We start from the raw sequence: 26,439 nt of genomic DNA on the forward strand, positions 1-26,439 counted from the left end.
AGACTAGAGTCTGCTGGCAAAGCCTGCAAGAAAGCAGAACTCCTGGTGCCTTGAGTTTTTCCTGAAGTGGCCTTTCTGCAACCCCCGGCCTTACTCCAAAGGTAATTACTCCCCACCTTGTTCTGCTCTTGGGAACAAACCACAAGTTGAACCTCTCCTCCATAGGCTTGCCCTTCATGTGCTGATCAAGGAAAGGAGTAAGCAAAATCTCTGAGCACACAGAAGTCATCCAGCTTAGTGATGTGATGGTCCGATGAGTGCCTGGACCCAGGTTTTGAAGAGTAACTTCTGAGTGGCAGCCTGGGGAACCACGAGCCAAGAAAAGATTGCCCCGATTTCTGATGTAGGAAACCGAGGTTCTCTCTGTAGGATATTTATATATATATTGAGAGTTGGCCAGAGATGTGGGGAGATGAAGATCCAGGGGCTCATACACTATTCAAGTTCTGAGCTTCTAAAAACAAGCCCCCTACCCCAGCCTCAGGTGGTAGCTGAGATCTTGGAGAACAGTGCTTAAGGAACAGCTAGCCCAGACCTCTCACTTCACAGAGGACGAAACTGAGGTCCAAGAAGGAATGGGAACAGCCCAAGGTCTTCTCCTTGACCTTCGGCCATTCCCTAGCCCACCATGGCTTGAGCACCAAGAACAGCCAGAGTCTCAATGTCATTTCCAGGTTTTTATTTGACTGTTATAATTCTGTCATATATGTACATATATATAATATAAAAAGAGGGCATCGGAGTTTGTCAACAGACCAAGCGGACGTGTACAGACGGAGGCTGCGACGGCGCTGCTGGAGGGGTGACAGTTTCCACTTTCCCCCCTCTCCTTTTCATTTTTTGTGTTTGTTTTTTTTTTTTCCTTGGGATGGGATTATCAAAGCTAATCGCTATGGAAACCTAGCAACCACCTAGACTCAGACATGGGCCTACACACTAGCAGGGAGGGGGGGGAGAGCAGAGGAGGCTACGAACTGTCCAAAGTCACAAGGTATTTACACTGAGAAAGGATGCACTGGCTGGGGGAGGGGGAGGTGCACCAGGGGAGGGTGACGAACTAGGGGAGAGCTTGTGTCTGTGTGTTCTGTGTCCCAACCCAAGAGATAGGGAATGGAGTGAATATGGTCAGGATACTGGGTCCCGGGGGAGGCGGGAGGGAGTCAGACGCTCCATGGGCGACTGACCGAGGCCACTCGGCTTCTTGTCCAGCGTTGTGTGTGTAACAAAGGCAGCTTGTGTATGAGATGCACCTGGAAGCAGTGTGAAGGGGACCTGGGGGAGAGTGAGGGAGGGATGGAGGATGGAGGGGTTGGGGTCCTGCTATGGGGGGACTCTTGAGCCATCGGAGTGGTGGAGATGAGCCCAGCCTTGGCCTGGCTGAAGAGGGGGTATGGAGAAAAGGGCTGGGGGAGGGGGCTATCCAGTGGCACCCCCTTCCTGGCCTAGGAGGCAAGGCAGGGGATGAGGCTCTGGCCCCAGTCCTAAAGAGGCATGCTTCACACATCCCCCAAATCACTCCCCAGCCCTTCCAGAGGGTGAGGGTCCCAGGGTCTGGGAGACACTGCTTGGGGCTCACCCTTCATACCCTCCCAAACTGTCACCACTCAGAGAAAAGAGCTAGAAGGGGCTTAGGGCGGGGCCAGCTGTGGTAACTTTACATCTAGGGGTCAGTCCCTGGGTTGGGGAAAACCTGGGTGCAGGGATGGGGGAGGAGCGGACTTTATTTTTGGCAATTATATGGGGAAGGGCTGAGGAGAAGGGGATCCGGAGATACCCTGGTCCCCCGATCCTTGTATCCCCCCCACCCGGGGACAGAGGAAGAGGGGCAGGGGCTCCTGTCGGAGCGGCATGGAGGAAACCCCTCGGTGAACAGGAGACAGAAGCTGACTCGGTGGGAGCGTTCGGGCCCCTCCGCCTCCGGGCACTGCTGGACTACTCCAGGGTCACAGTGGTGGGGTTGATGGGAGAGGTGGCCCCAGAGCTGTCGTTGCCTCCGGCGGCCTCCTTCTCCTTCTTGCCGCTGTACTGGCCGATGAAGGAGCCGTCCTCGTTGAACTGAACGTCCACGCTGCCGCCGTAGTCGGCCAGGCTGTCGTCACTGCCCAGGGGCTTGATGTCTCCGTTCAGGGAAGGCTGGCTGCTCCCAAAGCCTTTCTCTTCGTTGTCACTATGAGAGAAGGGAGGTTTGGGTGTGCTGCAGGAGAAGGCGGACCTCACCCTGACCACATCTGGAAGACAGGCCCTGGCTTTCCCCTCCTTCGTCCCCTCCACACGAGTGCTTTCTGCATTCCCATGCCCACAGAGCACGTGCAAAGACCAGCACGTGCAAGGAGCCTGCCCAGCTCGTGGTAAAGGGGAGCATGCATGTTAGTAGGCTGTGGGGGGACCCTGAGACTCCTCTGCTCGGGCCCCAGGCATGCCTCGAGGACTGGATGTACATTTGGGAAACCAGAGCAATTCAAATGCATGTGTCTCTGGGGGGGAGAGTACTTGTTCATGTCATAGTGGAATGAATGATCTAGAGAATACGAGAATGGTGGTATAAACATCCACGTTTCAGGAAATGGTCGTTCCCAGATGAAGTCTATCTAGGTTGACTCATAGGACCATAGGTTAAAGCTGAAAGGGGCCTTCGAAGTCATTTGGGCCAACCTCCGGTTTTACAGAGGAGGAGACTGTGTAAGTGGTAAAGCAGGATTGGAACTCTGAGCCCCTGGCTCCCGTTTTCGAGGTACCGCAGGTGCACACACCTCTAATTTAAAGCACTTTCGACTTCCACTCGCTTTGCCCAACCCCCTCACCTAGGCATCAGGACATCCCACAGTTAGGAGAAGACAATATCAAAAGGGCAAGAGGGCAGCCCAGCCCGAAGAACCATGGCATGCAGGCCCCAAAGCTCAGTTCGGGAAGAAGGGGTAGGGAAGGGGGCAGGAAAGACTGGGGTCACGCTCTTCCTGAGTCCAGGAGCCAAGGAAGGGAATTAGGAGAGGAGGGTGGGAGAGAGGACACAAAAGCAAGGGGATTGCTCCGGGATGGGCCTGGGGTGGAGGCAGTTACCTATATTTAAGGATAGAGAAGCTGGTGTGGACAGGGGAGAACAAGAGAAAAGTGTCAGGGGAGGGGGGCATAGGGCAGGGCCCTTTCTCCCCACCCCCAAGGAAAATACCACCCCAGCAGCGCTGATCAGCCTGCTCTTAGGACCCTGGCCTGTAGCCTGCCCCACCCCCTGCTGCCTTACCTCTCCAGGGACCTGAAGGACCCAAGCAGCAAAGAAGGGAGAGAAAAACATGGCATCAGGTAGGCTCGGAGCCCCTCTTGAAGCCCCCCCAACAGCTGAGAAGGACAAGTTTGGACACCAGTGTCCCCCCCGGTTTCCCCCCCCCCCCACTCACCTGTACTCGCCGAATGTCTCATCTTTCATCGGCCTGGCCTCAGAATCCACCTGCGTGTCTTCCTTATCCTTGACTAGGGGCATAGGAAAAGATGGCTTCTACTGCTTTCTGCTATTCTCCCTCTCTATCTCCACCCCAGAAACCTGCTCCAACCCTCCAGACAAAGCTCGAAGACCCCCACCTCCAAGAACCCCCCCCAGGGCTCCCACAGCCTCATGGGAAGCGTGACCACATCAGGGCAGAGCCTATTTTGCCTGTCCCTGGAATCAGTCCACCAAGATCTAGCCCTGTAAAAACCCTCATCTCATTCAATCTTCACCACAACCTTCCAGTCAGGTGCTCTTCCTGAAGCGATTGCTTCGTCTTTGACCCCACTCCCCACCCCACCCCCACAGGGCTATCACTGGGGCCTGGAGATGCTCAGCAAGTATTTATTGCAGGACTGAAGGACTGAATGAGTCAGGCAGACACTGCTCCTCCGTCCAGAGCACGAGCCTCTTCCCTTGCCACCCGACTCCTGCGGCCTCTGTTCTGACCCTCTCCGCCCTGCCTTCCCTTCTCTTTGGCTGCTCTTCTCTTCTCTCCCCACCCTTTTCCCAGCAGCATGGAGACATGACCCAGAAGCCCTGAATGGCCTTCCAAGCCTGTCCATATGTGGATATATAGCCACATGCACATACACAGATAGGTGTACATGTGTATTTGCGTGACCATTCATGGGGGGGGGGGGGGCAGCAGATCTTTTTACCTGAGTATTTGCCGCCCTTGCTGCGCTTGATAAAGCAAAGAATCAGAAGGATGAGAAGGAGAAGGATGGTGGCACTTATAAAGACAATAAACCAGCTCTTGGTGGCAAAGTTCCCCGGCGTCAGCTTCACTCGATCTGAGGCGGGAAAGGTCAGAGATGCAGAATCCAGGCCCGAGCCGGGAAACAAACAAACAAAATAGCCATTGGAGAAACTCTCAGAGCTGTCACGGTGAGTGCATACCCTAAAGCACATGGCCAAGGGAAGCGCAGAGGAAGGCCCTGCCCCAGCACACTCTGAAGGAAAGGGTGAAACACTGCCCTCCATCCCCACCAGGCCAGAGCTAGGGGAATGCTCCCGGCTTTCTTGGCCAGACACCTACCTGTGATTTGCACACACTTCAAATGAGCTTGGCTCAGAAACCAGGAGATTTCTAAACCAGATAAATCCTCTAATATTTTTAGAAAGGAAGATTGTACTCTAGAGCCCTGTTTCTTAAGCCGTGGTTCTTAACCCCACGTGGGGGTCTTGTAACTGAACGTGGGGCTGGGAAATTCTGCCTTCTTATCCAGTACATGTTTGGTTTGTAGACCTATTTTACAAACCTATATACCCAGATCATGGAAAATTTCTTGGGCAGAGGTCACCACTGGAAAAAGCTTAAGAAGCCCTGTTGGAGACTAAATGTGAAGAGGACATCCTACTGTAGGGCAGGGAGGGTCCGCACTGAGGTATTCACAGCCCCTTGCTCAGACTTCCTAAAAACGGGCATGCGTTTGCAGCATGTTTTGTGAATCTGAGTAAGCATTCGGCCAGGGACCAAGGTCAGGGTGCGATCTGGGACCAGAGTCAAGGTTCAGTCAATGGGTCAGGGTTTGGTCTGTAATCCCACATTTCAAGCTCATCAGCATGACCTTGTATCGTACCAAAGGAGCCAGAGGCATTCCTGGGCTCAGGAACCCACCTGTGCCGCCGGTTTTCACCTCCATCTCCCTGAAAAGCACCATCTCATCTGTGTAGTTGTAGCCAAAGAAGCAGATGGTGTACTGAGTGTCGGGCTCGAGGTTCTCCTGAATGTAGAATTTCTGACTGTAATTGACATGCTGGGGCTGGATAAACTTCTTACCTTTGGGCAATAGCAGAGGGAGAGAAAGGAAGGAAGGGGAGGACAGCAAATAAACATCCCTAAAGGTATAGGAACCTCAAAGATTGGTCTCACCATTCCCACAAACCATCAAAATGTCCCTAAAGTCCCTCCGACAAACCGGACAGTCGCTGAATGACTCAATGACCAGACAAGTACAATGAAAGGAATCAAAATGGCGGCCAAGCCTGAGACTCCCTAACAGAGCTCCCCCACTAGCTGATGAAGTGAAACTAATAACGATGACAGGGTCAATAAGCAAGCATCGTCATCTGACGCACATTCTCACTTGACCCTTAGAACAAGGAGGATAGCTAGAAAACAATCAGAAGCAGGACAAAGAACACACCATGGTGCCAAGAGTATGAATGGAAGCAGCTCAACAAGGCAAACCAACGGTAGGGACAAATCTCCATCCTGAAGCTATGGCAATGTGCCGTGCCTTGTTCCTCTTGGTAGAGAGGTGGGGGGAGGGGGGCCTATGGTCCTATGGATGTGGAACATGGTATATTCTATAAACAGCGATCTCTGTGTCAGTTGGTTTTGCTCAATTATCTTCTTAATTATCAAAAAATATTCTGGGGCAGAAGGAAGTGAAAGGGATGTGAAAATAAAACATTGATGAAATGTCTTTAAGAAAAGAAGAAGAATCTGCTCTTAGAGGGAGGGAGGAGAGCCCAGAATGCAAAGTTCTGGAGAAAACAATGAGTCTTTTCAAAAGTCTTCCCATTTTTCATCCAGATGAACTTTTTAATGACCTTTGGGTCCTTAAATCAGATCTCAATGACACTAAACAAAGGAGGAGGAAGTTGTCCCAGAAACGGCAGGATGTGCTTGGGAATATGATTGGAATGGGTGGAATGAACTGATATTTCTAACGGAAAGAATATTCTTGAATTCATCCTCTGCCTGAACAAATAATGCCTCTGCTCCTTGTAGCTGCCTGACAACCTTGCGGGAATAAGGAGTCATCAAAAAACAATAAAGCTGTCAGCCCTCACAGCACTGTCAGAATAACATCCCTCACACCATCAGACAAGTTGTAGGATTCTAGATCTAGTGTCGGAAGGGACAGAGACCGTCAAATCCAATGTTCTCATTTTACAGATGGGGAAACTGCGGCCCACAGAGGGGAAGGGATTTGCCCAAATCGTAGTTACCGACAGGTCCCCTGGCCCAAATCCAGTCCTCTTTCTATTGTGGCTCGCTTGTTCCTGCACCTTGGACTGTATATACTCAAAGCCCTTCTCCAGAGTTGAGGTGCTATGAGACCTCGAGTCATTAATGATGATGAAGATGATGGAAGAAGGAAGAAAAGGCATGTCTTCTGTACCCCAAGGTTTGCAGCATGCTTTCTGAGCCTTCTCAGCTTCAGCACAAATCTATTCTCCTGCCCAAGGCTCAGGGAAGGTGAGTGGCTTAGCCTATGTCACATCGCACTGATCTCAAGAGTGAGGGAAAGGTGAGAATGACCGTGTGGATCCCAAGAGATGTTCTCACTCCATTTTGTATTTCTCCGCACTGGATTCTAATTATCCCAATAAAGGGAAGTGGTTCGACATACAATTAACCAAACGAATTAAGAGCCAGCCGGGCTGTAATGAATGGCCAGAGAAGCAGCTTCAGAGTAAGAAAGCCTGGCTTTGAGCCCCACCTCTGGGCCACCCAGGCCGTATGACAGAGCCAGTGCTGACCACAATTCGTGAGGGGAGTCTCCTCCTCAGGGGATTCCCTTACCCGAATGATGACTCCCTTCTCAGGTTCAGACCCTGCCCCTGCCAGAAAAAAGCCCTAAATGCAATTTCACCTTCATACTTTTTGCATGAATAAATTGAAAAATCAAAGAAGGGAAGGGAGGCTTTTTAGTGACTCTTCCCTGATACAGTGCCTGGGCTGCTTCAGAGGACAGTGTGGCCTTTTTGTCCAAAAAAGGGGCATTTGGGAAGCAGACCCACGGGAGTGGCCAGTAAGGGAGGTGGCCAGTGAAGTGGGGGGTCAACAAGGGGAAGAGGAACTGCTGAAGGCTCAAAGGCAGGGCTAGCTCAATGTCTCTTCCTGGGGTCAGGAATGACAAATCCTACTTTGGAGAGCCCCCTCTACCCTGCTCCTCTGTGGGTGGGTGGGTGTGTGTGTGTGTGTGTGTGTGTGTGTGTGTGTGTTTCTCTCTGTCTCTGTCTCTGTCTCTGTCTCTCCTCTCTCTCCCTCTGTCTCTTTCATGTCTCTGTTTCCCTCTGTCTTGTCTCTCTCTTTGTCTATGTCTCTCTCCTCCCCCTCTCTCTCTTTGTATCTGTCTCTGTCTCTCTGTCTCACTCCTCTCTCTCCCTCTCTCTCTGTCTTGTCTGCTATCTCTCTCTCTCTCTCTCTCTCTCTCTCTCTCTCTCTCTCTCTCTCTCTCTCTCTGTCTCTGTCTCTCTCTCTCTCTCTCTCTCTCTCTCTCTCTCTCTCTCTCTCTTTCTCTCTCTCTCTCTTTCTCTCTCTCTCTCTGCCTCTCTCTCTCTCTCTCTCTCTCTCTCTCTCTCTCTCTCTCTCTCTCTCTCTCACACACACACACACACACACACACACACACACACACACACCCTGAAGTACCTTCTACAGATTTGAACCATATCTTGAATGTGACATCATGCTGTCCCTCCTCTGGAGACCAATAAATAGTGCTTGCATTCTCACTGGTCACTGCTGAGATGTTTCCAAAAGTTGGGATCCCTGTGGAATGGTCAGAAGGAGAGAGGGAAACATTGTGGAGAGTGAGACTATAATGTACCCCCTCTTTTCCCGTCTTTCTACTTTACATTCTTCCACTTGGGGATTAGCCCGATGCCCTCACCAGCACAGGTATCCCATTGACTTCCAGGAATCGGGGCTTCCCAGTCCACTTAGGACAGAGGAGGGAGGCCGACCTCATTCCACCCGGGTAGGTGGCAGGTAGCAGGCGGGCCTCTCCTTTCCTCCGCCCTCCCCTCCCTCTGCCCCAGGCTCCTACCTGACTTGAGGATGGTGCTTCCTTCTTGGGTGATCATTTCACCAAGGCCCACTCTGGTGGTGGCTCGAAGCTGGAAGTGATACAGCGCCTGGGGGCTGAGGCCGCTCAGATTGAGCATCAGCATGGTGGGAAGCAGGAGCTCGGTCTTTTTCTCTTTCTCTTCTGTCTCCTGGTTAACTATGGGGATGATTCAAAGAATATACCAACTTAGCACCGCCTTTCCCCCACTCTGAGATTATCTCCTCTCATGATGCAAGCTGCCCCACTCGTCCAGGATTCCTTGGGTCCCAGAACCTGGCTCTTGGTATAACGGTACCCCTTCTCCCACTCCCTGAAATTTTCCCAGTTTAGAGTTATGGCCCTCAGCCATCAGACTGAGCCCCATCCAGAGCCTGAGAAGATTTTTTAAAAGTACTTACTGGCCTCATAAACAAGCTGATAGCCTTTGAGTTCCCCATTTGGGTTGAGAGGAGGTTTCCAGGAGAGTTGTAGGGCTGTATCAGACAGGCGTCGCAGATGCAGTGACTGTGGGCGGTCTGGTACTGAAGGACAAGGCAAAAGACACTCAGAATCTAGCATGGACTGAGGGACCAGGAAGGGCTGAAGAATACGAGACTGGAGAAGACAGGGAGGGAGAGGGAGGGAGGGTCTCACCTCCCTCTTCAGTAAGGAATTGCTTGGTCTCGCTGGGTGGACCCAGGCCCCGACCATTGAACACTTGCACATGTAAGTTATAGACGCTATAGGGCCGCAAGTCTGAAAGGATAGCTTCTGTGGCACTGGCGGGCCTCTCGATGTACATTTTGGAGCTGTGTCTCTTGCTCCTATTCCAGCGGCTATTCACCCACCAGTACGTCACCTGAGGAAGGAAATGGTAGAATGGGTAGGTACTTCTTCCTTGCACCCCGGTGGTGTAGATCTCAGGCCCCTGCTGTGGCCCCCCTGTTGACTCAGACCCTTTCTCCTTCCTTTTAGCCCTTCCCTCCTTCCCAATAGTGTACTTCAGATACTCTCAGAAGGGGAGCACTTTGGGGGGTAGAGGGCTCAGCTGGGTCAACCTCCTTTCCTTTTCCCAACATTGCTTATGGTCTCTTCCATGGCCCCTCCTCAGCAGGCCTTCCCACTTCCCATTCCCTTCCAGTTCCTCATACCCACCCATCTTTTTTGGGCCCCTTACCTTATATCCACGAAGATGCCCTCTGACTTTGTTCAGATCCACAGGTCCCCACTTGATTTTCACTGAAGTTGCATTCAATGACTCAATATCTATTATAGGAATGGCCTGGGGAACTGGACATAAACCCATGGACAGAAGTTGGAGTGTGCCCACCTCTTCTCCCCGACACTGACCCCAGCACTAGAGAAGAGCAAGTTCACACTCTCACCTTCAACACAGGACCCAGCTCTCTTACCCATCACTCAGACTGCTAGCTTTATCTTACATCCACTCACCCTCTTCCACAGGCCAGGTACTCACCATCCTCACCAGAGTAGCCAATGACAATTTGAGGGTCAGGTCCTTTCCCCACTTCATTGACTGCCTGGACCTTGATCTCATAGGGCACAAAGGTGGGCGTGTTAGACACCACAATACTAGAGGCTCTCTCCATAGCCTCCTGCCATTCTGACTCATTTTTTTGACGCCACTGCACTCGATACTTCAATTCCCGTCCATTCCAATCCATCCATTTTAGAGGCTGTGGGGGAATGAGTGAGTGAGGAAGAAGGGGAAGTAAGTGCAGGAGAAAATAGTTTTGACCAAAGATATAAACAAATGGTTCTCAAAAGAAAAGCTGCAAAGTATTCCCAACTGGATGCCAGTGTTCTAAATCACTAATGATATGCACATCAAAAAAAGCCTAAAGTATCACCTCCTACCCTATAAATGGACAAAAATTGGCAATACTCAACACTTGGAGAGGTTGGAGAATGATAAGCACACTAATAAATTGCTATGAAATGGTTCAACCATTTTGGAAAGTTATCTGCAAATATGCAACTAAAGTAATTAGAATATCTGCTTTGAACCAGAGACTCCAACATTGGGCTTATACCCCAAGGAAGCTACAAATAAGAAAGTCCCCATCATACACCAAAATATTTATAGCAGCACTTTTTGTGGTGGCGAGGAATTGGAAACAAAATTAATGCCCGTGGAAACAAATTTGTGGCATATGAGTGTAACAAAATATTACTGCGCAGTAAGAAAGAAGCATGGAAAGAGCTACATGAACTTATACAAAGTAAGCAGAGCCAAGAAAATGAAATGGTCACTATGACAATGTAAATGGAAAGAGCAACAACACACCAAAATTTTTTTAAATGAATATAACAAAATTATAAAGATCAAATAAGGTTTGAATGAAAAGAACACATCCCCAATCCAATCCTTTGTGGAGGAAGAAGGTCCACAGGTGTTACACATCACACATGATTTCAGATTTTTTTCAATGTTTCTAAATCAGTTGTGCTCATTGTTTTCCTCTTTAAAAAATACTCTTGTATATGGGATGGCTCTCTGTGAGGGGGAAGGGAAAAGATAATGACTATGATGATGTAAGAAATGTAAGATATCCTTAAAAACTTATTTTTTAAAAAATCTGACTTGTACAGAGCACAAACTTCCCTCCCAACTCTAGAACTGTGGACTCATAATAAAACTCAAGATCTTTGGACTCTGTTTCCATTTTAAAATCTCTAGAACCTGTTACTCCACCCTCAACCTGATAGAAAATAATAATAATAACATCTGGCATTTTGATAGAATTGTAAAGTGTGCAAAGCCCTGTGTATATACATACATACATACATACATACATATATAATCTCATTTGAAAAAGCTCCAAAAGAACAAAGACACTTCCATTTTTTCTTTGTATCCCCAGCATTTAGCACAGTGGCATTGGACACATGGTATTAGAATGCTTGTTGGCTGACATAATTCTCCTATTTCATAACCCTCAGACCATGCATACGAAAGTGCAAGGGTGGGCGATATAATGGAAAGCACTACTTAGCGCTGGTGCTTTAACCAGGTGAAAGCACTTTTTTTGATAGGATCAGTCAGAAATTAGTAGTAACAGGGCCTGTGCACCCTCTTGAAGCAATCGAAGTCATTGTATAAGAAACTGAGAAGCACATAAGTGTTGATTTGAATTCAGGTCCTCACTCTCTCCACTATGCCACCTAGCCGCCCCAAATCCAATCCTTAGCACTTTGCTTAAAAGGGACAAGTTTTCTCAGAATCAGGGAAAAAGAGATGGCAACTTCTGAATTCCCGAGGTTGGAGCAAAGGAAGAACCGGGCTGTGGTAGAGAAGGGAAATAACAAGGAGAGTTCTTGACTCTATGGGCAATTGTGGGCAGGAAGATGCAGGCAGAAAGGAAGAAGTCCCAAGAAAAAGGTCACTTTCTTTCCCCAGATTCTTCTAATGCCCAGCTATTCGCAGACACTATGCTTGCCGTATCGTTACAATACGATAAAGTGAATTGTGCCTCAGCCACAAAAGACCTGGGGTTAACCAGAAACAGATTTAAAATGTAAGATTAGGCAGAGAATGTAACTTCTGCCTAGATGTTAAGAATTGTTGCCAACTGGGAACTTGGAGTGACTGAACTTTTCATCTAAAGTAAACTCCCAAAAGCTAACAGAAAGAAACCAAGTTGGCCTTAGCTTGCCCCTTGGGTTTTGAATGAACTAATTATTGTCACAGATGTTGCAGTCTGCCAGACATATGCTCCCTTTGCCAGTCATCCGCAGACAACTAAAGCAACTAGGGTCAACTCAACGGATCAAGGTTCACAAAGGCTGTTGCCATGCCATCTGGTGGAAGTTCCCAACTTCCAGATGCAAAGTGCCATCTGTTTGTATCCCAGCTCCTTGGGTGTTACATAAAGTTTTCCTCATTCTTCAGATACTACCGCAGTCTCAGTATCACATGACCCTCTGAATAGGGGATCTATATCCACATTATTCTTCCCTGGCTGGTAGTGAGCTTGTCACGTCAATAAGCACGTACTATGCTAAGTGCTGAGAATACAAATAGGAGCAGAAAGAAGAGAACAGGAGCCCAACCTGGGGGAAAGGACCTGAGCCCTTTCCTTAAAATGGAGGTTCTAGGAGGAACCAACCACTCGGACGAAGAGGCTGCAGGGGCAAAGCGTCCAGTGTCCAGTTAGGTGATGGTCAGAATCTACCGGTGAGTTGTTGTCAGTTCAAACTTGTAACTTTATTCCATTCACTGGCTGAATTTCTCAGTGACTTCCACTGCTCATTCCAATGGGAAGGAACTCCAATTTGTGAATGGGATGCTGGGTCTCCTCGTCACTCCGACCTCTGCTGGCAAACACAACTGGTTTCCTATGACCACCATTCTTGTAGGAGAGGGCTGCTCCTAATCTCTTCAAACTGGCATCCATAGGCAGGGCAAAAGGTTTGCTTTAACATAGCTCAACACTGGTGCCCAAGTAGGACAGCTAAGTCTTTGAAATCTTGTTTATATCTGTCTATTCATTTGTCTCTGACAGGTTTATTGCATTTAAGTCAGGTTTATATTTCTTGTTTCTGTGTCTCTTCAATCATATATTCTCTAGTGAGTTCATTCAATTTTTTAAATCAATTTTTTCAGTGATAACCACCAAATAAATCCTAGAAAAATCCTCAGGGTAAGAAAATAATAATACCTAACATTTACATAGTACCTACTAAGTGCCAGGCACTGGGCTAAGTCCTTTACAGATTTGATCCTCATAAGAATCTTAAGAGGTAAGTGCTATAATTATTCCCATGATACAGTGGAGGAAACGGAGGCAGGCATAAATTAAGTAGCTTGCCTGGGGTCACACAGCTAGTAAGTGTTGATTTGAATTCAGGTCCTCACTCTCTCCACTATGCCACCTAGCCGCCCCAAATCCAAAGATTCTTTGGATCTGGCCAAGTCAGAAGTGCTTCCACCTTTTCTAGGTCACCTTTGAGATAGGACTCACGTGGGGGCTCTACATACAACTGGCAAGTTTTAAAGCATTTTCCTCTCGTCAATCTAACATTTTCATCAAGATCTTCCCACAGAAAGACAGAACAACACTTTCAGGTTGTCCTCGCTCCCAACTACTTTCTCCATCTGTCTCTGGCCTGAGTCCCTGAGATAATTTTGGCCACGCACACAAACTGATAGAATCTGGCTGGGCAGATGGAAGCCATCTTCTGTTAATAACCACCACGCAGATCCAATACAGAAAATCGCTGGCTGTCTAACAAGCATCTTCAATTCTTGGCATGGCATAATGACCACCTTAGGTTTCGTTGTTCAAGGTGTAGTACTTAGCATATCTGTGCAGCTTTCCATTCTTCTTTAGTACTATTACTATGGCTGATGCACATGAACTACTGGATTCTGTAATTATACCATTTGGCAACAGATATTCCCTCAGACAAGGGAATTTTCTAGATCTTCCCTGGAATGGTCAGAAGTCAGTGAGTTGAATCTTACAAGTTCTCCTTTGGGGCCATCCCACTCACGAAAATACATTTGTCTTCTTGCTAAACTCCTGCCCCTCCTCTGGTTCCAGAGAATCTCCCAAATCAAAGTTCTTTAGATCTACTTGGAAAGTTAGTCCAGCACATCCCAGGTATGGATACTTTTTATCTCTGTCATCCAAGGCCAAAAGCAACATGAGGCTGTATAGATACTTCCTTCAAATTCCTTTCGCATGGAATCACTGAAACATGAGGTCCCATGCTCTACTGTATAGGAAGTTAATGTAGTTAGTATTCTTAATTTTTGCAGTCGCCTCTATGTGAAGGCCAATGAATCCAATGAGAATGGATGGAAAGCTCTCATCACTTCTGCTGTGGCTTCTGTTGGGTGTGTAGTAGTGTCATGACCACAGTTATCTGTTACTTCATAGCTATAGTCTCAAGAATGGTCCCAAAGTCACTAAGAACATTTCAAATCTGAGACACTGCCACTGCCATGTCTGATTGACCAAGAACACCAAATTTTTAAGAGATTTGATCCAAAGAAGTATGGTTTTGCCCCTTAAGAGAGAAGAGTCATGGAATTTTAAAGGTCTTGAAGGATAAGAGAATTCTTAAGTTCATCACAAAAGGATGGAAACTCGCATCCCCACCCAAGTCAAGAGGAAGAGATGTTGCTCAACAACATCTTGGCTGCCATAAGGAAGGCTGCTGTCAAAATAGACTAATCTGGATCTTTCCTCACTTTTCTACCTACCCAATAAAGACTTGACAAATTAAAAAACAAACAAAACAGAAATGGGCGACAAGGTCAGGGATATAGTTTATGGATTCTGCAGTGAGTTCTTTCCCTAGGCCCATCTCCTTCCCCAAAAATTGATCCTACAGTCTTCCACATCTATGACATAGTAGTTACATTCTCTTTCTGGGAGCATATGACCTATATGTCATGGTCTCTAGTTTCCTTCTGATGCTGATGTTCATGTATCAGGATAACTTGCCTTCCCTTGTCTCATTACTTTTCTCGGTATTAATGGATTTGTCCCTGGGCCTGATTTTCCCCGCTGTTCCCCATGTTTCCTTCAGGTGAATCGATACCTACAGGACCCTGCTTGGTCCCCTGGTACCCAAATGTGTAAATGTGCACTAAATGACTAGAGTCTTTTGGTCATATATCACATTCCTTAATTCAGCATCCACCAACTTTTTGCCAGTTTATCCCAAGTTAACATTTTTTTCAATACTAAGTCTTATAAATCCCTTGAGGTCATGCCGGCACCATAGTTCTGCAACTACTTGGGCAATTCTGGTCAAGTCTTCATTCCCGGGAGGGATTGCCTGTCTTATTACAGTCTGCATAAGAGTTATCCACCCATGATGGAAATTAAAATGGCAGTTCCTCTCTTCACTGAATGTTTTTTATTTGTTTGTTTTTGTTTTGTTTTTTGTTGGTATTTTTTTTTTTTGCTTTTTTCCCTCCAAACTCAATCAGTTGGCACTATGGTTGTTTGGCCTGGGCCATGGAATAATTCGAGTTTATGGATGCATTCTAAGTTAATGAACCTAGGATTTTTTGTCTACTAATTCTCAAAAGCAAGGTTCAAGCCCTGGAGGCAGGAGGATCTGAGTACAAATCCAGCATCAGACACTTAATATTTACTAGATGTGTGACCCTGGGCAAATCACTTAGCCCCAATTGCCTTGCTAAAAAACAGGGTGTTTAAGACTTTCCATTAAGCAGTCTATTTTGTCAGTGTTAGACGGCCATCAGATCTATAACATTGCTATGGCTTACCCTGCCCAGAACTCTCCAGCATCTTTCTTAAGAAGACTAGAGATCTTCCTAGAAAATGCTCCTTTATTATCTTAGCTGTATATACCAATGTGTACAGTTTGCAATATATTGCCAGAGAAAGCCTCTCTGTGCCTTTTGGAGGATCTAGTCACCTTCCAATGTACTGATAAGGTGGCTCTGTCAGTCATGATGAACCTACCCTTGGATTAGGCCTTGCCATTTGATTTGGGGAAGATTGCCCTCCATGAACATTTATGCATCCTTGGCCTATAAAGTATAGACTCTGAAACACCACTGAAACATATTTCTGCCAGGAAAACTCTGATATTCTCAATAGGGAAAATCTTCAACTATTTTCAAACTTAAGCTTCAATGACGTGCTAAGTCATTTCTACTCAATAATGATGCCTGTGTATTATATATCTCCTCCTGCTTAAATGAAGGGCTTTGAATCAATTTCCAAGTACTATATTCCAGAGGCACCAAACTCATGGTCCACAAAACTCCCCAGTATGTCCAAACCAGATTCAAATGTCATTGAGAGTGCTCCCTTCAGCAGCACATATACTAAAATCGGAACAATACAGAGACGATTAGCATTGGTCCTGCACAAGGATTACATGCAAATTTGCGAAGCATTCCATATTTTTAAACAAAATTTAAAAAGTTATTGGGAAATGTTTAATAAAATAAATTAAAATCCAATACAACATAAAAAATGTGAACTTGTGATTTTCTAAATCAACATGTGGCTCCAGAGATCCCTTTCTATTTGAGTTTAACCCCACTACTATGTGATATCTGATTTTTTTTCAGGTATTTTTGAATGTGTGAATGATTCTGGTAATTCACAGAGCATACTCTACATAAATATTCTTGACCTTGCTTTCATACAGTCCTCTAATTCTCTTAATTTGACCTTCATGAAGTTCACAAATCCTCATTAATCACATGCACTATATTAGTTGTCCCTTATGAATGAATCTCAACCTCCACAAATAGACAATATTTTCTACATCTGATTCTCACACCTTAATGATGTTGCTCCATAATGCCAATTTACCCAATTCACCAATTTGATCCCAACAATAAAAAATAGTAATAACACTATCAACCACAGTTGTCAGATTATAGTGATTATAAAATAATTGTTCTATTAGAAATAGCTCAAAACTAAGATTCTTTTAATAAGAATACTTAAATGATACTGTGAGTAGCAAAATATATAAATATAATGAAATAATATATTAATAATATAAACACTACACAAATATATAAATATATATGTGTGTGTGTGTGTGTGTGTGTGTGTGTGTGTGTGTACAGAAAATCTTGCTTAAAAGGCAACCAGACAGACAAAACAAATTTTCTTTTAAAATAGTATCATTTTTAAACTTCCAGACCTATAGAAGAAAAAATTTGTTCTGGAAAAGCCCTGAATTTGTAACATCTTGCGACAATAATTAGCTCATTCAAAACCTAGGGGACAATCTAAGGTCCACTTGATTTTTCTTGTTAGCTTCGGGGAGTTTACTTTAGATGAAAAATTCTGGGTTCAGTCACTCCAAATCCCCACTTGGCAAAAATTTCTAACACCTTGGGAAGAAGTTGCAATCTCTGCCCAATATTACATTTATATTTGTCTCTAGTTAATCGCCAGCTCCTTTATGGTTGAGGCACAATTCATTTTATTGGAAACATTTGGGTAATAAAACAGTAGGTTATAATATAGTGTCTGTGGGACTATATTAGGTATAGGGATTAGGGATTAGGGATTAGGCAGGAGAAGTTGGGGAAAGAGCTGACCTTTTTCTTGGAACTACTTCCTTTCCACCTGGATCTTCCTGCCCACAATTGCCCATAGAGTCAAGAACTCTCCCTGTTATTTCCCTTCTCTACCACAGCCCGGTTCTTCCAATCTCTGGAATTCAGAAGCTGAGAATCTCTTCTTCCCTAATTCTGAGAAAACTTCTCCCTTTTAAACAAAGTGCTAAGGGGGTGTGCTACTCAGTTTCTTATACAATGACTTTGATTGCCTCACGAGGGTGTACAAGCCCTGTTCACACTCATTTCTGACTCATTCAATTTAAAAAAAAAGTGCTTTCACCTGGTTAAAGCACCAGAGCCAAATGGGGTGTTTTCTATTGTATTATATACTCTTATTATATTTTATATTACATATCATTATATATTTCTATTATATTCTATTATACTCTTGAAAAAGGAATTTGGGGATAGGGCAGAATCTGAGGGTGAACTGGCTTTGGTTTGGTTTTTGGTTGTTCTTTTTTAGTTTGTTTGCAATGCAACCAAAAGAGTTAAAGAGTTGCCTGGAATCCTGAGAGGTCAGATAACTTGCCCAGGGTCACCATCTGATGTGTATCAATGTCAGGACTTCCATACTTCTAGACTGGCTCTCTATCCATGCTTTATACTATCTTGCAGAGACAGTGGCATGTTTTCTGACTGATGCATGGAACCCTAATAGTATTTGTTATAAAAGTTTTTCCTCTTCTCCACTTCCAGAAATAACAGGGGGTTTTGAGAGAGGAGTAAGAATGGGAATAGGGAAGCCAATGGCTTCCTCATTAGTAAAACTAGAATTATAAATGGCCAGGCAACCTGAGTTCAAGGCACTTTGGAGGTGGGAGATATTCAATTCCAAATTGGTATAAAGGTATTCTGGGATGGAAAGGCCATTTCCATTTAAAGACCATCATCGAACAAAACAATGGAGCTAAGATTCCAACATGGGCTGCTGAGGAGTCTGGGGGGATTTAGCTAAAATTGGATTAGCAGATTTGCAAAATTAAATACCAGTCCAAGGTGGTTAAAAATTTTGGGCTCTCTAGAGCACTATTAAGAACAGCGCTCTATTCTTGTCCTTTCTGAATAAACCCTGGAAAATACAATGACCTGAAATATATTGTTGGCAGGAGTATTCAAATCCAAGGAATACAAATTACCAGGCTAAGAATTTTTTATTTGACAAGATCTGCTGGGAAAACAGAAGATTTCCACAGAAATTAGGTTTAGATCAATATCTTAAATTAGAGGGGTCAAACACAAAGCACTCCTAAGTATAGCCAAATACTCCTAAATATAGCCAAATCAGATTAAAATGCCATGTTTCAAAGAATAAATAAAATACATTAAAACATAGATAATTCTAATATATGGCCTTCTAAAGGGATCCTTATGTACAGTTTGATAGCCCCCCATTTCGATTTGCGTTTGACTTCACTGCTCTGTTCACACACAACATACTCCAAATGGATATTTCATTGAACTATAAAAGGTGACATAAAAATGTACAGGAGAACAGAAGGAAGTATCTTCTACATCTATGGCTAGAGTGAGAATTCTTAATCAAACAGATAGCTATGATTTTTTTTTAATCCAGAATAGTGATTTCATTTGATTTAAGGAGCTTTGAATGAGGAAAGTCCCTCTATTAATGTAAAGTACTTGCAACTGTTCTGTAACTTAGCCTTATAGTCTTGGGGTGTCAGAGGTCAGGTGATTTGTTTAGATCACAGGACCAGTATGTGCCAGAGTCCACATATTTCTGACTGCATGGTTGACTTTCTACCTACTATTATATTACTCTTGGAGGTTAAAAAAAAAAAAAAGTAAGATAAATTTTCATTATTTTAAATGTAAACAAACAAAATCAATACAACTAAAATAAGAAAGGAGGTTGTTTTTTTGAGGAAAAAAAACATTTACCATGAATGTATCTGCCAAAGGGAATTGATACAACCACATATGAGCAAGAGTTATTCTCCTAATGTATTGAAAAATATGAACAATCAGATTTTGCAAGAAGAAATGCAAGTTAGTAGCTACAGAAGAATATTCCTAATCACTAAAGTAAGAGGAATGAAAATTAAATCAACTCAACTTCTACTTGCAACTCTCAGACTGACAGAAATAACAAAATGTCCTATCTTTTTCGCTTGTGAATAAACTCTAGGAAATGCATTGTCCTTAGAATATGCTGGTGGCAGGGACAAGAAAAGAAAGAGGTAGTGAGTACTAGATTTGGGCACCGAGAAGGAGAAAAGGTCATTAGGGAACCAGTGATAAAGATTTTGGAACCTAAAGAACTAAAGCAAACTCAAGAGACCACAAAAGTTTAGAGATCAATGAGATATAGAAGGTTGTAGGAAACTTGGGCCAAGGATACTGTCCCTGTATCGCTTCCAAAATGGCCTGAGACTTCTGGGAAGTTGCTTCTACCAGCAAGGCCCAGGGCAAACCCTTTGGGACATTAGTTCATCCCATTAACCTCTGAGACTTTCTCCCTCTCCAACTGCATTAATGATGACCCTTCTTCAGACGTATTAAATTCTGGATAACATTTGCAAAAAGCCCCTCCTACCCAAGGCTCACTCACCGTCCAAGTAATGACCATATTGTTGGTCTCGTTCCCTTCCCCCTTGACATCTGTAGGATTCTTCTCTGGTACTGAAACATAAAATACTCATTAATATCCCAGCCCTCCCCTTGCTATGGAGAAGGACAGGGGAAGTACGGGACCTCCTTTTAACCTCAGGCACTAGGTTAAAATCAGAAGAGTTGGCCAGGACTTAGTCCAAGCTCTGCCATTTAGTAACTGGGTGGCTTTGTGCAAGCCCATCGCCCCACTTGTAAAAGGAAGGAGATTGTGCTCTAAGGACTCTCCTAGTTCTGACATTCCACTATTCTTTATTTCTTTGTCTTTGGGCACCTCCCTCCTCTGTACCCCAGTTCACCTGATTTGGGGGTGATAAAGAGCTCCGAGTCAGGACTTGGCTCGCTGGTACCATACTTGTTGCTGGCTACAACACGGAAGTTGTAATGGATAAAGGGAGACAGCTTGAGCTTGGTTGAGGTCTCATTCCCAGGTACTGTGGCCAGGGGGTGCCAGAACCCAGGGTCCAAGGTTCGGTCCTCAAAATAAATGTTGTACTCTGCCGGGGAGCAAAATAGCAGCCAGTCAATGGATGCTTCAACTCCACAGGGAAGAGGAGGGCCTCGGTACTCTACTAACTGGGAACTCCCAGGACGACACACAAAACTCAGAGAATAAGACAATACTCTATGGGGCAGAGAAAGGGCCCACCTCTCTGTGGAGGTGGAGGGGCCATAGGTTTTGGACGTTGCCCCTTTTTCAGGCTTTTCCCAATATATTGAAGGATTGTGCTGATTTTTTTCCTTAAAAAAAATACTATCTGTTATTATTTGGGGGTGTGGAAGAAGGAGTACTGGGGAAAACTACCATGACGTAAAAATAATGTCATAAATTGTCAAATAAAATTGACAAAATAATGTCAATAAAAGAGGGCGACAGATAGATGATAGATAGATGGCTGGATGGATGAAGAGATGATAGATTTAAAACAAGAAGACACAAGGCTAAGACCAAAGTGGGAGGCTGGGGCCAGGTTATGGAGGCCTGACTGAATTACCACCACAGACTGGGGGTCTACAGATACTGGAATGGCCAGGGTCCAACTGGCTAAAGCTCTGGTGTTTGGATTTTATACTAAGGATAGTGGGGAGCCATTGAAGTTTGGTGAGCAGGAATAAAAGAACCGCGCAGAGGGAAGATGATTTCAGGAGAGAAGAGACCAGAGGCGGGGAGACCAGGAAGGAAGTCATTATAGAAACCCAGGAGAGAGATGATAAGGGCCTGAACCAAGTTTGGGAGCCATGGGAATAGAGAAGGGATAAAACCAAGAAATGTAGAAGATAGAGATGAGAAGAGGAGGATACAGCTTTTCTCTCAGGTCTTTCTCTCTCCCATCTCTCCTCCAGTTCTGCCCAGGTCCCAGCTGGGAAAGAATGCCTATGCCAAGATATCTGCACCCACTCTTGACTGCTCGGGCCACTGAAGGTTGTCTCTGGCTGACAGTATCCAGGTACAGTGAAAGTGGCTTCTATCTTCCCCTCCACTGTGGGCCCCTCTCCTTTCTTGCTCCTTTCTCTAGTGAAACCCTTCAGTTGTGGGTTTTTAACCATATGGCATGGTTTTCCATAACAGCTGGCCCTTCTTCTGCCTGTTGCCTGTGGGTGAGACCAGACTGGGCATTCTCTATGGGGTGGGCCTAAGCCCCTCGGTGTTCTGTGAAGTCTTTAGTGTATGAAGGAAGGGGAGGAGGATGGTCTGGAGCCAATATGGCAAGACAGATGGCAGAGCTTACTCTCAATGGGTGAGTTGTGTTCCTCTGCTGGGCTCCAGGACAGCTGGACTTGAAAATCCTTCTGTTTATACAGCTCTACCTGACCCACAGGCCCAGGGCTCCCTATAAATGGAAGATGGGTATGTGAGTCCAGGGGGTAGGCAGGATGCCCTCAGTGCTCTGAAGGGCCCAGAACAGCCACCCCCCATCACCCTCCCACAGTCCCTTAGACAAAGTGTCCGTCCACAGCAGCCCTGGCTCTATACCCGCTCTGCCTTCTGATTGTAGGACTTACCCACCACCAGGAGTTCAGCCTTTTTCTCTACTGAGTCCAAGGCAGTCTTGACCACACAACTGTAGTTACCCTGGTCAGAATAGTCCAAGTTCGTAATGATCAACTCCTCTTCCTTTAGGATGTACCTGGCACAAAAGAGGGCCCAGATCGGCTTCAAAAACTGCCCTTCCCTGTCACAGAGCCCTGGGTCTGATGAGGAAACCACAGTCCTTAGTCCTCTTCATAGTCCCTTCCTCACTTTCTTTGCTCCCGGCGTTGAGGGGGGCACCACAAGGGCAGGGCCCTTCTGTGCTTTCTATCTCTTCCTCCCCTTCCAAGGCCTGCAAAAGTGAGCCCAGACCCTAGGAACTCCCTCGACTCACTTGTCATCACTGAAGAGGTCCTTGATGTTTTGATCATTCCAGTACCAATTGATTTGAATTTCCAGGGAGGGGTCAAAAGACACATGGCACAGAAACTTCACATTCGAGCCTTTCTTGACAGTCTCGTTGTGGGGACCCTTCTTGATCTGGGTGGCCTCTGGGAGAGAGAGCAACAGCAGTTACCCTGGGCCCATCTGGGCCGTCTGGCCCCTTTTCCTTGAGGACAGCTCTAGTCATAAAGATGGGGACAAGGAAAGACTGTGCCTTAGATGCAAGGGATTGGGGCCCAGACTCTTGAAGGTGAGTGGGCAAGGAGTGCTGACCTTTGACCTGAAGATGAGCCTGGATAGAAACGGTGTTTTGATCATTGTCAGCCTCACAAAAATAGGATCCTGTATCATTAATCTGAAGGTCCCGGATGGCCAAAGAACCATTGGCAAAGGGGACAAAGCGTTCATCCTGCAGGACTGTGGCTCGATCCCGAGTTAGCCTAAGGATGGAAGGAGATGGGGTGAAGGGAGACAAAGACATAAGGATCTCAATCGCCTTACTTTCGTCGCTGAGGGCCTCCAGTGCACCATTCTGCTCAGCCCTGAACGTGGGTAGCTTTCAGGAGTTTGCACCATTAAAATGGATCCCTAGCTCCTGGAGGGGGGGGGGGGGCATATTTTCCGTTAACCTTTAATGGGTAACAATATAAATGCCCACAGTTTGGCACACGCGGCCTTAATCCATCAGAGGCCCACGATGGCTCATTCATCCCTGGACAGCCTATCACTGATTGGCTGTTTGATCTTGAGCCATCATTCTAGGCCTCAGTCTCTCCAAATGTCACAGGAAAGGCCACATTCCCTTCTTCTCTGCCTGGAGCTGGTATTTTTTTCCCTCAAAAGCAGACTTGAACTATATCCCTTCTCCTGTGGTGCCAGGAGCCCTCCCCCTTCGGAGCAGTCAGGACTCTCACCACTGGATGCTGGGCATGGGCACCCCAAAGGCATTACACAGCAGGTAGGCAGTGCTGCCTTGGACCTCCCGGTAAGTCTTGCTGTCTGGAGTCAGGATCTTGGTGGGCAGCTCTGGGGATGGGGAGAGACACGAGAGACAGACACATGTCAGGGATCCCGGAGAGGTTTCCGAGCTGAGGCGGGGAGGTGATGGAACGGAGAGGGCAGAGGGGATCCTGTGATCTAGCACCCGCATCACTTGTCTGGCTTCAAAATCTCTGACCTTCCAAGATTCCCCATGGCCAGCCCTTGGCCTAACATGAAAGACTCTCAGTCTGGCCCCTTCTCTGCCTCTCCTTAGTCTGATCTCCTTGCCTGTCCCCCTCCCCCCAGCCCCTCCACATTTGCTCTTATGGCACGCTGACTCCCCACCCCAGAATGGCCTTTATCTTCTTCTCCACATTTAGCCAACACTCCGAACTTCCTTCAGGTCCATCTCCGGGAAGCCGAGGTCATGTACTGGCTCCCTCAGAATGTGGCTCCTTACTCCACTTCCTTTTCCTACCTCCTCTTCCCGCATCATCCCCTAGCCCAGAAGTAGAATAATGAAGTCACGTCCAATGTCGGGTTCATTCGTTGAACCCCAAGGATGGGAAAGATGGGGGCTGGGGAGTGGAATCAAACCAAGCAGCTAGGGGAATTAGCAAATCATGGAGACAGGGTAAAAGAGTGACAGGGGACAAAAGTTAGGGACAGGCAAGGGTAGGAGACGGGGCCGGGGGCTCAAGAAAGACACTCACGGACAACAAAGATGTAGGCATTGGCGAGCAAGAGCCCGTGCTTGTTTCTGGCCTCACACTGAGTCACCATGGTGTCATTCGGCTGCACGTTACTCAGGATCAATGCTCCTCCTTGAACTCTGAGCTTGTCATCCCTGGTCAGATCTAGAGGCAAAATGGGGCATGCTGAGCTAGGAAGACATGGTCCCGATGTCTCCGCCCCGCCACCCCCATCCCACTCATCACGCCCTTCCCACCATCCCAGCCTCGGAGCCCCTGCTCACTTTCCAGCGACACCCCATTGATCCTCCAAGTAACCATGGGGCGGGGCCTGCCCTGGACTTGGCAGTTGAGTCGAGCAGTCTCCCCTGGTGCCAAAACCAGGCTTTCGGGCTCCTGCAACCAGTATGGGGCAGCTGGTGGGAGGGCAAGGGTAGGTACTGAGTGACTTGGCATGGTATTCTACCATCCTCCCAGCTCCTGCTCCCTGCCATCCACACTGGCACAAAGCACACACGGCCTGAGCCAGGGTAGAGGTGGAATCACTGATCTTGCTCTTAGCTACCCACCCAGGATGCCATTCAGTCTGAGGAGTCTAGGTCAGTAGATGGAATAAGGTCAATCTGAGAATCTGAGTGGCGATAAATTGTGCCTTGGCGGGCAGGGGTTGTATCAAATAGAAACGGGCCATGTGCTAAGGATAACAAGCATGACGTACTAGCTGGGGGTGAGGGGAAGGGCAAGGGGTGCTATACCCTCAACAGTGACATAGTAGACATGTTGCGCCATCCCCAGGGTGTTCTCAGCCCAACAGCGGTACTCCCCATCGTCCTCCTCCTCCACCCTCACCAGACGCAGTGTCTTATTGAAGTTCTGGTAGGTCACTCGGCCTGCCTGCATCTGGTTGCTTGGGTATGACCACTTTATAGTGGGCGTGGGGCTGCCCGAGCAAAGAGGAAGGGTTGGTATGAGTCACCTTTCCCAAGCCCCACTCCTCCTCCACAGCTTGCACCGATTTCCCTTTCAGACCCCCTCCCCTCTCTCCCCAACCCCATTTCTGGAGTTCTTCTCCATCTGCAGTCCAATCTGGTATAGGACTGAGGGTCTCCAGGGAATAGGGGGCAAGTCAAAGATCCGGTGCCCAGTGGTAAAAGAAGTGGGCACCCTCCTTGCCTGAGAAGCCCTGGGTACTCTGTGAGGTGCCCAGCCCTTCCCCCAGGTGCCCCACAACTCACAAGCCCTCAGCGATACACTCTAAAACCAGAGGCTGGCCCCGCAATGCCACCAGACGGCTGGTCAAACCTTCAGGCAGGAGCAAGCGTGGCCGGCGGTAAATCATATTGTTAGCTGGAGGGGGCAAAAAGGAGGGGTGGTCACTTTTCTATCCAGTGCTGCTTTTTCCAAAGTCTGATGGGAGTCAGGGAAACAGGAAAAGGAGCCAGCATATGCTCTCAGAATCCTTGGACTTCCTGCCTCTAATCTCGGGCTTTCTGAGCCCTGCTTCAGGCTGCCCAAGTCCTTGCCTTGCCCATAATACTCAGCCCTTTGTGGGATAGACCCAAAGACTATAGAGGCATAGAGTTTGAGGTAGAAGGGATCTTAGAGGTCACTAAGTCTGACTCCCTTTTTTTATAGAGGAAAAAATCTGCCATCCACGGAACAGAAGTGACTTGCCCAGGAGTACACAGCTAAGAATTTTCAGGAGAATCTGAACTGAGGCCTTCTGTCCTCCAAATCTACTTGAGAATGCGTGAGCTTCAGTGGGCACCAATCACCAATACTCCCAGGCCAAAGTCATCCATTTATCCATTTGCTCAACAAAGCATTTATTGGGCACCTACTTTCTGGTCAGCTGTCCTGGGTGCTAAGGGGGATTTTTTAAAAGGCTAAGACAAAAATAAATAATTATTAATAAAAATAAATTCATAAATTGATGGTATAAATATATAAAGAAATATAAGTATGAATGATTTAAATAAATTATTAAAAGACTAAGACAAAAATAACTATTGATAAAATAATTTAATAAATTAAGTATAGAAATAAATGTAGGTATAAGTAAAAATAAACAAAAATGATTAAATAATTGTTCATTAAAAATAAGTTGATAATAAAAATAAATACAAATACATAAATAAAATATAATGTGTAAATAAACTAATTAATAAAAATAACTAAAAGGCTAAGGCAAAAAATTAAAAGAATTGTTAGTAAAAATGAATTAAATTAACGATATGAATAAATAAATATAAGTATAAATAAAAATGATTAGAAGGCTAAGAGAAAAATAATTTTAAAATTATTGGCAAGAGTTTCAATACATTAATGGAATAAATAAACATAGCGATGAGTTA

General features: G+C 46.2%; 1 protein-coding gene and 1 non-coding gene across 4 annotated transcripts in view; one reads left to right on the top strand and one right to left on the bottom strand.

Moving 5' to 3' along the window:
• Window positions 1-663: 663 nt before the first annotated feature.
• L1CAM (L1 cell adhesion molecule) overlaps window positions 664-26,439 on the bottom strand; it is a 48,091-nt gene continuing 22,315 nt past the window's right edge. For 2 of the 3 annotated variants that reach the window (XM_074278581.1, XM_074278583.1), the window contains exons 6-27: window positions 25,321-25,432; window positions 24,841-25,025; window positions 24,370-24,501; window positions 24,107-24,250; window positions 23,327-23,438; window positions 22,686-22,852; window positions 22,363-22,519; window positions 22,001-22,125; window positions 21,727-21,828; window positions 20,296-20,493; window positions 19,938-20,008; window positions 9,746-9,965; window positions 9,446-9,558; window positions 8,923-9,127; window positions 8,688-8,810; window positions 8,269-8,445; window positions 7,872-7,991; window positions 5,103-5,264; window positions 4,141-4,275; window positions 3,393-3,465; window positions 3,239-3,250; window positions 664-2,167 (exon numbers count right to left, since the gene is read on the bottom strand). In XM_074278581.1, coding sequence (XP_074134682.1) covers window positions 1,933-2,167; window positions 3,239-3,250; window positions 3,393-3,465; window positions 4,141-4,275; window positions 5,103-5,264; window positions 7,872-7,991; window positions 8,269-8,445; window positions 8,688-8,810; window positions 8,923-9,127; window positions 9,446-9,558; window positions 9,746-9,965; window positions 19,938-20,008; window positions 20,296-20,493; window positions 21,727-21,828; window positions 22,001-22,125; window positions 22,363-22,519; window positions 22,686-22,852; window positions 23,327-23,438; window positions 24,107-24,250; window positions 24,370-24,501; window positions 24,841-25,025; window positions 25,321-25,432 — 3,080 coding nt within the window. In that variant the 3' untranslated portion in view covers window positions 664-1,932. The remainder of the gene's footprint in view (window positions 2,168-3,238; window positions 3,251-3,392; window positions 3,466-4,140; window positions 4,276-5,102; window positions 5,265-7,871; window positions 7,992-8,268; window positions 8,446-8,687; window positions 8,811-8,922; window positions 9,128-9,445; window positions 9,559-9,745; window positions 9,966-19,937; window positions 20,009-20,295; window positions 20,494-21,726; window positions 21,829-22,000; window positions 22,126-22,362; window positions 22,520-22,685; window positions 22,853-23,326; window positions 23,439-24,106; window positions 24,251-24,369; window positions 24,502-24,840; window positions 25,026-25,320; window positions 25,433-26,439) is intronic. The other variant, XM_074278582.1, reaches the window with a different exon arrangement.
• Window positions 16,082-16,188, top strand: LOC141549283 (U6 spliceosomal RNA). Its single transcript, XR_012484316.1, has one exon. It is a non-coding gene; the product is annotated as a U6 spliceosomal RNA (small nuclear RNA).

This window comes from Sminthopsis crassicaudata, chromosome X, assembly GCF_048593235.1.
Source record: "Sminthopsis crassicaudata isolate SCR6 chromosome X, ASM4859323v1, whole genome shotgun sequence".
Taxonomy (NCBI): domain Eukaryota; kingdom Metazoa; phylum Chordata; class Mammalia; order Dasyuromorphia; family Dasyuridae; genus Sminthopsis; species Sminthopsis crassicaudata.